The sequence below is a fragment of the Saccoglossus kowalevskii genome, chromosome 9, assembly GCF_978046115.1.
Source record: "Saccoglossus kowalevskii chromosome 9, keSacKowa6.1, whole genome shotgun sequence".
Lineage (NCBI taxonomy): Eukaryota > Metazoa > Hemichordata > Enteropneusta > Harrimaniidae > Saccoglossus > Saccoglossus kowalevskii.
The window spans coordinates 26739563-26752550 of NC_140649.1; the positions used below are offsets into that span (position 1 = coordinate 26739563).

The 12988-nt window shown below is 39.5% G+C and overlaps 1 protein-coding gene across 1 annotated transcript in view; it reads left to right on the plus strand.

Annotated features, from left to right (window-relative positions):
* Window positions 1–12988, plus strand: part of LOC144359600 (tyrosine-protein kinase receptor Tie-1-like) — a 72505-nt gene that overhangs the window by 40708 nt on the left and 18809 nt on the right. The window contains exons 5-6 of the mRNA XM_085504050.1: window positions 949–1101; window positions 10366–10497. Coding sequence (XP_085360176.1) covers window positions 949–1101; window positions 10366–10497 — 285 coding nt within the window. The remainder of the gene's footprint in view (window positions 1–948; window positions 1102–10365; window positions 10498–12988) is intronic.

The following is a 12988-nucleotide window of genomic DNA, read 5'->3' on the forward strand; positions in this document are numbered from 1 at the left end:
AATATGAATAAACATGGCGACAAAGGTCAAAAACATTATCATGATGGTAATTTACTCTTTTTCCATGAGCAATAGTTTTGTAGTTTCTTGTGAATTACCTTGCTGTTAGCTATGGAAATTGGAACAAATTGATATCGGCAAGATTCCAGTAAATGCAGCATTTAAGGTACATGACACAAAACAGTTTCCAATTGTAGTAAAACAGTCACTGTGGAATTGAACTTAACCATTGTTTACTCTTGAGGGGAACTTGAATTATTCACTTATAAGGGTGACATAATAAAGGTAAAACCGAGATTATGTTATCAAAAAGTGAAGACCTCAAACATACTTTTTTTTTGTTTGCCCAACGGCTTTAGGTCCATGTGCTGCAAGTTACAGTGCACAGACCTAAGAGGCCGTCCCTCAGCAAATGATTTAGTCCAGGCATTTTCCATGTCAAAATCGTGAATTTTCTATTTTTACGCAATCTGGGAAGTCTGAATTCCTAAATGAAGTACAGGACGACAATACAACGACGGACCAAAGTGGGAATTTGTTACTACTCTAAATATCCAAACATATTTTAGTATAAGGTAGCTACAACGTTTTAATATTATGTAACTGGGCAACATTTCAAGATATAAATAAATAATTTTCACTATATAGCCCTGTGCAAATATTCAAGTTGGTCCATTTTCCATGACATTTCAAGCTCTTGTTTTTCAAAAAATTCTCTGGTGACTCCAGTTTTGTTTTTAATTATTGATATCCCAGTGTCATAAAGAAGATCTTAAACTCCTTATCCTAAATTTGTAACAAACATGTTTTATCAGACTGAACCGTTTTCACAGTTTTTAAAGGGATAAATCCTTATCTTCAAAATTACAAGTTTCAGTTTATTGGTTAACATTGTAAATAAAATAAAACAATATATGCTATTTATCTACAAATATTTCCATATTCTAGGTTGTACACGAGGCTATTGGGGAAAGTCATGTGGGCGCAGATGTTCACAAAAAAATACAGGTACAGCTTGTAAAGGAAGAATGTTTTGTGTTTCTGATCCATATGGATGTTCATGTCTTGCATCACATGGGGGATTAGATTGTCTTATCGAAGGTAAGTTGAAAAAATACATCTTCAGATGTAAAGGATTCAATAGGTTTTATTGTTCGTAGATGTAGATATACTTTTGAATTTATATAGATCTGGATTCTATTAAAAAAATTCAAGTCTGCTCTTGTGGAAAAGTCTGAAAAATGTTTTTAGTCCCTGTTCGAATGCAGTCTGAAAACAGGGATTTATTTATTGGCCCCTGCGTTTGTGTGTGTGTGTTCATGCATCCATGCGTCCATGCGCGAGTCCGGACCTGGACGGATTACATTAAAACTACAAACACAATTACATAACAAAAAAACTACATGACACAAACATCACACATACAAAATGTATTATACATATGCACATCATTTTGTTTCACTATCTTATTCAAAATGGCCAAAAGATGGCCATTTTTGTGTAGACAAATTTATAGATGGATTCTGTTCAAACTTGGTACATACGTTAGACATTATGGGACCTTGATGCATGTCATTTTATTTTTTCAGATCAGATTTAAAATAGACGACTGTCAGCCATTTTGTTTTAATGAATGCAGTTTTAGGGCCACATCTCTGCCATGCTTTGACTGATTATGTACCGTATTCATCTGGGTAAGCGCCCAGGGTCCTGAACATGGAAAATTAGGGTGGGTGACATCCCCCTGCAAAAAAAAAAAAACGAAAACCCGCAAAAACTGACAACACTCAAATCAAACTGCGACAGGGAATAGAATGTCAAATGAAGACATGCAACAGAAATAAATGAACAATATGCAGCATTAGAAGTGTAACAAGAAATAATTTATTGCTTAGAATGTGACAAATAAACCAGAAATAATAACAATTGACAGTGAAGAATTAGGATTTCCTTGCCGACAAACACGCCCAATACGTGTGAACTCAAAATGAATTAAAATGTCAGGGGTTAAACTGCGTAAAATTATTTCCGGTTTTGACAAATACCGGATCAACAGCATTACAAGATCAATAATAATAATAATAATACGCAGTAAAATTACGAAAGTTCATAGTTGTTTGAGAAAAACATCTCAGATCTCTATTTGGACGTTCATTGCTATCTTTGTAAAAGTCCAAGTCGGCTTCACTGTTGCGATTGAACAAAATCCCTACAGCTTCGTCTTGAAGTTGAGGTATGTGTGAGGCTCGAAATCGGTACTCTGTGCCACCGGAATGCGTCGGCTCATTTCCCAAAATAATCATTGTGCGCTGCCTAGTTGCGCCACCATTCTGCGTCCCAGTTCAAGCTTTTTAAACATGTAAAATAATAGACTCATGGACGGCAATGATTTTCAAGCCTGTTTATCAACGCAATCTGGATGTTTGCGTGAAATATTGTTATATAACATTTCTGGTAAATAAGTACGAAGCTATTGGAAACAAGTAAATTAAAATAATCGGCTAGCTATAATTAGACAAATTTCCAAAGAAGGTAGCGCATGGAGCTAAAAAAAAAGATCTCTTTTTGGCTCCATGGGTAGCGTAACATTGAGTCAGACCTATTGATACGCAAATAAATAATCTGTGAAACAAACAGGGCGGAGACTCAGTGTCAGATAAATAGCACCCGATAACACAGGCTTTCAACGGTTAAATTCTAAGGTCACGAAACCATGAAAATAAACATTATCTTTGGAATTGGCTGAATTATTAGAACAAAAACAGAAATTATGTTTTGAGAGGCCATTATCTTGGACATAATTTGAGTAGTTGAATCATAAAAACGAGAAAGAAACACCGATTTCGAGACAAAAAGGTGCCGACGGCCGTTGCATGCACCACACCAGCACCAAACAGTATTAAAGATAGTTTATTGTTAGTAGTGTTTTGTAAACAATGTCTCGGTTCATTCTCGCTGCCTCGAAAAAAAATACACTCGCCCAATCATTCTGTCATGGTACGGTTTATCTTATTCAGGATTTGGTGGCCCTGGTACAATTCTGTTTTTATTTCCCAATAGTATGAGCGTCATGATTGCGTTGATAAACAGGATTGAAAATCAATCATTTTGAACCCAGAATGGGGCACAGTATGAATTTTCTCAATATATATGGCACAGAATGGTGGCGCAACTAGGTGACGCACAATGCTTATTTTGGGAAATGCGCCGGCGCATTCCGGTGGCGCAGAGTACCGATTTCGATGTCGTTCCACACAATTCTAATCAGAATAAAGAGACAAAAAAATGGGATCACGGCAAACGACTCACACGATGCTTTTGTTTACCGTCTGACAATCATCTTTGACCTTTAAGCATCGTATTTACCGATTGGCTAAGAATGACATCACTACTAGTGTTTCATCATAGAGGTCATGTCAACATCGCTTTCTTATCAGACTAGGCGCTCATTAATCGTGGTGAAAGTTATCATTCAGCAAGTTCCAGTGGTTGGAATGTCACTATGTCACGGTGGGCTTGAAATAGGAAGATTTTTTTTCTACGACAGAAGAATAATTTTCATGACAGAAATACAATAGCTGTGATGAAAGAAGGCAAAAAAGTTGGCAGTCTTGGCGTGACATTGCAAAATTGCTGGCCTTAGTTATGGATTCGCAAGCTGCTACCAAATATTTCATAAAGCCAAAACAACGTGCTTTCAACCACTCTCCCTGGTACGGTTTGCTAAAGCGAGTGCGACACTTGCTTTGTTGCTCTACATATGCTGTAAGATTTGCATGAATCGTTTCTAAAGAAACACAAACCAAACGGCCCTTTTCAAAAAGAGAACTGCTGTTTTTGCTTTAATATACATTTTATAATTCTGATGAAAAATGAATGTAAACAGCCACGAACACGCTGCCCTCGAGGCAGAACGCGAAACTACCAGAAAAGACCCCCTGGGCAGGTGGGTGTTTGCCCGGGCATGGGCGCTTACCCGGATAAATACGGTACATCATGTCATAGATATACAGTTATGTTGCTTTGACTATCTAATTCAAAATCGCGGCTATTTCATCATCAAAAATCAAACATTTCTGGCATTCCTAAACCAGATCTTGGCATTTATGGATGGATTTTGTTCATACTTGGTACATACATTAGACATTATGAGTCCCTGATGCGAGTAATTTTTAGTCCCTGTTCAGGCGCAGCCTAAAAAAGGGACTATAGTTTCTTATTTGTGCATTCTGTCTGTCCCGTTTCTCTTACATCTCCAACATTTTCTCAGAAATTCTGCAGGTTCATGAACAATAATCTGTTGAATATTCACTGAATTCTTTTCCAAATCTGAGAGCCTAAGTGGGTCTTGTTTACTGCATCAGAAAATCTGTGGAAATAATAAATTTCATTTATTACTCGTTAGGCTTAATTACAGATTACAGCCCCAAACAGAAACTACTGGAGAATATACCTGGGTCCACAGGGATTACCCTAGGGTAGCATTCTCTGAGAAAAACGCACCCAAGGTCTGTTAGTTTCAATTCTCTTTTTTTTTTCCAGTGCATGTGGTTCGAAATATTTTTTCTCTGTAAGCGTGTACTGGACAAAAGAGGCAGAGGTTTGTTCACTGGGCTTTCCGAGAAATTTTGCCAATCGACTCTGACTCCCAACATCACGGTAAGGCCTTTTCATTATTAGGGCCAGAGTTTTCCCCCTCCTCCGTCAGTACTCTGGTCAGATGTGTCCCATCCTCTCCTTAAGAGGGGAGGACGACTCTCATCAAGTGGGAAAGGGAGTGTCCACTTCTCCTATGACCCTTACCATTATACGGTTAAGGACGCAGCTTGTGAACCGGGCAGTGCTTGGCGAGAGACTTTGTTTGCATGCTGGCCGTGGTGATCCCACCTCCCTGGATGAAGGAGTTGCGTTTGGACTTTTTGTTATCATCGGCACTTCCCTCTCTCTCTCTCATTGCCGATGTTGAAACCACGCTTGTTGGCCAACTTTCCTGGGGACCTTGTGTGACCCAGGTTGTGGAGGGGGCTAAGAAGGCGATTGAGGGGGTGATTGGTACCCTTTGGGAGACAAGGACGAGAAGACTGATCCTGGATTTGGTTGGTCCTGTTTCATGCCTCCCGTTGGGGAATGATACCCCATAGGGGCTACACAAACCGTCAACGGGTCTCTGATTCGGGTTACTCGTGCAACGCCGCAGCCTTCTTCACAGGTTCCCTGCTCCGATCTCGCTACTCATGCCTTTGTTAAAACGGGTTACGTGGATCGGGAAGGCCATGTTGCAGGGTCTTTTGACCGACACCACAGCCTGCACGTGCATTGGGCGCTGCAGGCAGAACTTAAAAACCCATCAACTTTGTAGAATAGGTCTCCTTGGCGTTAGAGCGTCAGCTCACCCTTTTATGTTCTGACCACCTGAGTGCTAAGCAACGAACCACGATCCTCGGGCAGATTGACCAGTTTTGGCTGTGCAGAGAGTCGATATGTGTGACATCCTGCAAGTCCATACTGCCCTCTTAGCAGTAGCGGATTCGGTTGAGTGGGAGGCAGTACTGAGTCAGTGCACCTACCCTACTCCAGCGGGAGACGAGTTTGATCTCCAGTGGAGGGCCTTGGGCGCGTGGCCTGCTCTTTGGTGGCCGGCTATCTGATGTGGTGATCGTTTGGTAGTTGCTCAGGATCAATGTATCCAATTAAAGCAATCATTCTTTTTGGATAGGGCTGTTCAACAGTTCAAACCAAAACTACAGGACAGCTCAGGCAATAAGTCCCTCGCTTAGGACCAGAACCAGCAAGGATCTAAGTGCTTGTGGTCTCCTTCTAAGGGGCAGAAGAAGACCGGTAGTGGGAAGTGTCAGAAGAGATCCAAGTACGTGGACGTTCTTGCATTTCTGGGTGCCAGGGAGCCACACAGTCTCTTTAAAGGCTTCACCGGCTGCCTGGGCATGGACGGTGGTACGGCTCCAGGTCCCCTCCTCCAGTATCCTCGAGCTTAGCCTCCTGGTCTTTGTCCTCCTACACTGGAGGCTGGAGTTCTGGGGAGCTCTAGCCACGAACCCCCGTCCACTCCTTTACGTCGGATCACACCTCACGCAGCACACACCAGCTTGGCGCAAGAGAGTTTCTGACTCCTGAACACTTGCAGTAGAGTCTCAGGGGTATCGAATTCCTCTCTGGTCTCCTCCACCTCTGACTCCTCATCCCTGCTCTGCTCTTCTACCGAGGAATGAGGTCAAGGCGTCCTCAGGCGGCTAAACGGGTTTGTAGAGCTCAATCGGATGGAAACACCTATTTCTGTGCTTCTATCAGTGCACTCCAGAGTTGAGCGATGCATATTTCCACATCCCCATTCACCACTAAGCCGGTATCTCAGATTCCCTTTAGTGGGCAAGTTTACGAGTATACTGCCCTCCCTTTCAGTTTGTGCATGGCGCCGTACGTCTTCACCAGGGTGTGTTTAGACAGGTGACCCAGGTGCTCCACAGGTTCGATTTATCTGAACCCATACCTCGATGACTGGTTAGGGCACAACCAAGACAGGGAGGTGTCAGCGGAGCACTAACGCAAACACTCCGGGTATCCGGGTATCCAGTTCGAAACAAAATAAGGGCTTGTCCGCCCCTTTCAGGTGCGATGCAAAACTTTTGTGAAGCTCGACAGCCAACTCCGGTCGATGGGATCGGCTTCTATGCATGAACTGATGCTCCATTTGGGAATATGATTTCAGTTCGTCGTCTTGTTCTGTCAGCAGCAGGTGCTTGTTGGACCGCTAGGCCCACATGCGGAACCTGACGTTCAGGGTTCACTTGTCGGACCAAGTCCTGGTGGCCCTCCCCAGTGGGTGGCGGATCGCTTTTTTATTCATCTCTGGAACGGCCCCCAAATGGATCTTTTTGCCAATCACCGGAATGCCAAGCTCCCAACGTACATGTATGTGTTGCTGCTCCCGGAGACGAGCGCATTTGCCACGGGTGCTCTATCGATTTCTGGCAGTCCCATGGACGCTTACACCGTTCCACCCTTCCAAATAGACACCAAGTGTTGGAGAAGTTATGACTCAAGCCCACCTGCCTTCTGACACTGGTGGCACCCAATTGGCCAGTGAAGGTCTGCCTAACAAGTAATAAATGAAATTTATTATTCCCACTAATTTTCTGGTAGGTGATGTTGGGTAGTACAAACCTGTGTGTTTACCTAATCATACCTACCAGAAAATTCATGGAAAAAGCCGCCCACCTCCCCACAAGCTTCCGACCGGCCCATTGTGGCACACCGGAAACATTTGTGAGAATTGAAACTAACAGGCTTCTGGTGCGTGATTGCCCTGGGGGTGACCCCTTAGGCGATGCCTTTTTCTTAGAGAATGCAACCCGGGGGTGTTCCCTTTGGACTCGGGTATATTCTCTAGTCGTTTCTGTTTGGTGTGTAATCTGTTATTAAGCCTAACGAGTAATAAATTTATTAAAAAATTTATTATTTCCATGGATTTTCTGGTAGTGTGATTAGGTAAACAAATGGGTTTGTACAACCCTAATATTTCCTGATTTTCATCATAAATTACCTCTCCCAACAACACTGAGAGAACAACTGAGCATGCTCAGAATGAATACTTAGATTGTAATGCTCGGGTTTTCAGTGATGTCATGACCTTGATCTGAATCAGTGACATAAATGAACCACAGTCTGGTTTTTGTTTGGTTTTATGAAAAATTTATGCTGAAATCTTGAAAAAAAATGGTCAGAAATAAAGAGCCATCACTGAAAACCCGGCTCACAAAGTTGAAGATCAGTGAAAACACTTTGCAGTTACTGCAATTTTATAAATGTTAACCAGGCACATTGACATATGTGGTCTAAATATACTTCAGTTGTCAGCGGCTAGTAGAAGTCAAGTTGTTATCAAGGTACATCAAGGTTTACTCAGATTTATGAATGCAGTTACTTGAGCATGTATGAGACATAGTTTGGTTGCACTTGTGTACTCTGACATTTTGGACATGGGTCAATGGAAGTTTCAGTTATCAATACAATACTAGAAAAGAAAAATCACTTTATGATGAGTTTTACCCACATAGAGTACATATTAATTCACCAGATTGCAGATGTTCCATGTATTTTTTTAACATGAGTGTTTTATTAAATGACTGGGACTGTAACAGGCAAATTTTTATATAGCGGAAGCAGAGTTCACTAAAATTAAACTGTGGACTATATGGAGGCTGAAAAATGAGTTCAACTACCTGTCTACGTAATAAATCTCTTAGTGCTGGCTCTACAAAATATCCATGGTGAAACCCACAATTGTCGAGAACAACGCAATCTCCATCTGATAAAATGGGGTTTCCAAATACATCAACGATTCTTGTTGCGTCATCCAAAAAATCCAACATTTCTAAACCGTTGGAAGGCCCAGAAATAATATCAGCATGGTCAATACCTGACGCACTTGTTAGCAAGCTGATAGTATAGTTGGCATTACTGGCATGTCTTTGAACTTGGACTGCAGGTTGCCCTCTTTCAGCGTGTCCGTAGATACAGTTCCCAGTTGTACAGATTACTGAATATTCGTCAAACCAGTGTAGTTGTCTAACATCGTAATTTGCAATAGCTTCCACAAAGTCAAGCGTCCACTCCTGGCTTTTCTCTATTGTTGACTCTGCGGCAACACTAGTAATTTTTTGACTCCCATGTGCGAAGCACAAAATGGGAGTCTTTGCAGTTAGTGTGTCTGTATCTGTATGTGTGTGTGTATGTGTGTATGTATGTATGTGTGTATTTGTGTATGTGTGTCCGACTGTTCCACTGCTATCTCAAGAACCATACATCGGTTTTTGATGAAACTTGGTGCATAGATGCTCTGGGCCAATGCGCAGATTTGATTAGGTTTTGGTAAAAATCCATGCTCGTTAATTACCTAATTTGCATGATAATTAGCTAATTTTTAGCTGTTCTATGACTGTTCCACTGATATCTAAAGAACCACCCATTGGATTTTGATGAAATTTGGTACATAGATGCTCTGAACATATGCGCAGATTTGATTAGTTTTTGGTAAAAATCCGTGCATATTAATTACCTAATTTGCATGATAATTAGCTATTTTTTAGTGGTTCCATGACTGTTCCACTGATATCTAAACAACCACTCATTGGATTTTGATGAAACTTTGTACATACATGATCTGAACTAATGCTAGGTTATGATTAGTTTTTGGTAATAATCCGTGGATACTAATTACCTAATTTGCATAATGATTAGTCAATTTTCGGTTTTTCCACTGATATCTCAAGTACTAATCATCACATTTCAATGAAACTTGGTACATAGATGTCATATGACACTGCACAGACCTGATAGTTTTTATGGTAATATCAGTACATATAATTACCTAATTTGCATAATTAATTAATTTTCAGCTTTTGATATAAGTAGTGAGCATTACATTTCAATGAAACTTGGTACTTACATACTCAAGGACTATGCAGAGATTGATTGTTTCGGATAAATATTTGTGTATATTAATCACCTAATTTGCATAATTAGTTAATTCTCAGCTTTTCCACGGGTATCTCAAGTACTAATCATCGCATTTCAATGAAACTTGGTACATAGATCCTTTAGGACTATGTAGAGACCTGATTAGTTTCAGGGTAAATAATTGTGCATATTAATTACCTAATTTGCATAATTAATTGTCAGCTTTTCTCAAGAACCATGCATCAGTTTTTGATGAAACTTGGTGCATAGATGCTCTGGGCCAATGCGCAGATTTGATTAGGTTTTGGTAAAAATCCATGCTCGTTAATTACCTAATTTGCATGATAATTAGCTAATTTTTAGCTGTTCTATGACTGTTCCACTGATATCTAAAGAACCACTCATTGGATTTTGATGAAACTTGGTACATAGATGCTCTGAACATATGCGCAGATTTGATTAGTTTTGTTGTTCCAGATTAATATCTCTCAATATTGACAAGTACTCATCCATCCATCAACATTGGCATTTTTTTATTCTTCTTTCTTCTTCTTCAATTGCTCAGATACTTAGAATGTAGGTACCTTGGGTGACCTGAATCAGATTTGTTCATTTTGTGACAATATCTTTTTTTTGGCTAATATTTTTATCATATTTGGTAAAAAATGCTATTTTCGACTTCTTTTTGGAAACTACCAGCTGATTGCTTTGATACTTGGTATGTACGTTCTTTGGGTGGACCTTTGTTAGATTGGTTCTTTTCTAGATAATATCTTCAATTCTCTATTTTTGGTAAAATATGATATTTTCCATTTCAGGGGTAATCTACTAATACGGTAAATACATTGAACATATTGATCTTTTCAAAACTGACGTCATCGTTTTTTCCAGATTGTCCTTCTGGAACATATGGAGCGGGATGTACACAGGCCTGTCATTGTACCAATGGATGTAATACAAAAGGAGAATGTATTGGCAGTTCTGGTCATTGTGATACAGGATGGAGTGGTAATAAGTGTAAAGGTATGACTATGATATCACATCATATATGTCAGTTTACCAATGGATGTAATTACAAAAGGAGAGTGTATAGCAGTCCTGGTGATTGTGATACAGGATGGATTGGTAATAAGTGTAAAGGTATGACAATGATATCACATCAGATATGTCAGTTTACCAATGGGTGTAATTACAAAACGAGAATGTATTAGCAGTCCTAGTGATTGTGACACAGGATGGAGTGGTAATAAGTGTAAAGGTATGACAATGATATCACATCAGATATGTCAGTTTACCAATGGGTGTAATTACAAAAGGAGAATGTATTAGCAGTCCTGGTGATTGTGATACAGGATGGATTGGTAATAAGTGTAAGGGTCAAGTATGACTATGATATCACATTTGATATGTCAGTTTACCAATGGATGTAATTACAAAAGGAGAATGTATTAGCAGTCCTAGTGACTGTGATACAGGATGGAGTGGTAATAAGTGTAAAGGTATATATGACTATGATATCACATCAGATATGTCAGTTTACCAATGGGTGTAATTACAAAAGGAGAATGTATTAGCAGTCCTGGTGATTGTGATACAGGATGGAGTGGTAATAAGTGTAAAGGTATGACTATGATATCACATCAGATATGTCAGTTTACCAATGGATGTAATTACAAAAGGAGAATGTACTAGCAGTCCTAGTGATTGTGATACAGGATGGAGTGGTAATAAGTGTAAAGGTATGACAATGATATCACATCAGATATGTCAGTTTACCAATGGGTGTAATTACAAAAGGAGAATGTATTAGCAGTCCTGGTGATTGTGGTACAGGATGGAGTGGTAATAAGTGTAAAGGTATGACTACGATATCACATCAGATATGTCAGTTTACTAATACGTGTAACTACAAAAGGAGAATGTATTAGCATTCCTGGTGATTGTGATACAGGATGGAGTGGTAATAAGTGTAAAGGTATGACTATGATATCACATCAGATAAGTAAGTTTACCAATGAGTGTAATTACAGAAGGAGAATGTATTAGCAGTCCTGGTGATTGTGATACAGGATGGAGTGGTAATAAATGTAAAGGTATGACAATGATATCACATCAGATATGTCAGTTTACCAATGGATGTAATTACAAAACGAGAATGTATTAGCAGTCCTAGTGATTGTGATACAGGATGGAGTGGTAATAAGTGTAAAGGTATGACAATGATACCACATCATATATGTCAGTTTACCAATGGATGTAATTGCAAAAGGAGAATGTATTAGCAGTCCTGGTGATTGTGATACAGGATGGAGTGGTAATAAGTGTAAAGGTATGACTATGATATCATATCAGATATGTCAGTTTACTAATGGATGTAATTACAAAAGGAGAATGTATTAGCAGTCCTAGTGATTGTGACACAGGATGGAGTGGTAATAAGTGTAAAGGTATGACTATGATATCACATCAGATATGTCAGTTTACCAATGGGTGTAATACAAAAGGAGAATGTATTAGCAGTCCTGGTGATTGTGATACAGGATAGAGTGGTAATAAGTGTAAAGGTATAACTATGATATCACATCAGATATGTCAGATTACCAATGGGTGTAATTACAAAAGGAGAATGTATTAGCAGTCCTGATGATTGTGATACAGGATGGAGTGGTAATAAGTGTAAAGGTATGACTATGATATCACATCTTATATGTCAGTTTACCAATGGATGTAATTACAAAAGGAGAATGTATAGCAGTCCTAGTGATTGTGACACAGGATGGAGTGGTAATAAGTAAAGGTATGACTATGATATCACATCAGATATGTCAGTTTACCAATGGGTGTAATTACAAAGGGAGAATGTATTAGCAGTCCTGGTGATTGTGATACAGGATGGAGTGGTAATAAGTGTAAAGGTATGACTATGATATCACATCATATATGTCAGTTTACCAATGGATGTAATTACAAAAGGAGAATGTATTAGCAGTCCTGGTGATTGTGATACAGGATGGAGTGGTAGTAAATGTAAAGGTATGACTATGATATCACTGTATGTCAGTTTACTAATAGGTGTAACTACAAAAGGAGAATGTATTAGCAGTCCTGGTGATTGTGATACAGGATGGAGTGGTAATAAATGTAATGGTATGACTATGATATCACTGTATGTCAGTTTACTAATAGGTGTAACTACAAAAGGAGAATGTATTAGCAGTCCTGGTGATTGTGATACAGGATGGAGTGGTAATAAGTGTAAAGGTATGACTATGATATCACATCAGATAAGCAAGTTTACCAATGGATGTAACTACAAAAGGAGAATATATTAGCAGTCCTGGCGATTGTGATACTGGATGGAGTGGTAATAAGTGTAAAGGTATGACTATGATATCATATCAGGTATGTCAGTTTACCAATGGGTGTAACTACAAAAGGAGAATGTATTAGCAGTCCTGGTGATTGTGATACAGAATGGAGTGGTGATAAGTGTAAAGGTATGACTATGATATCA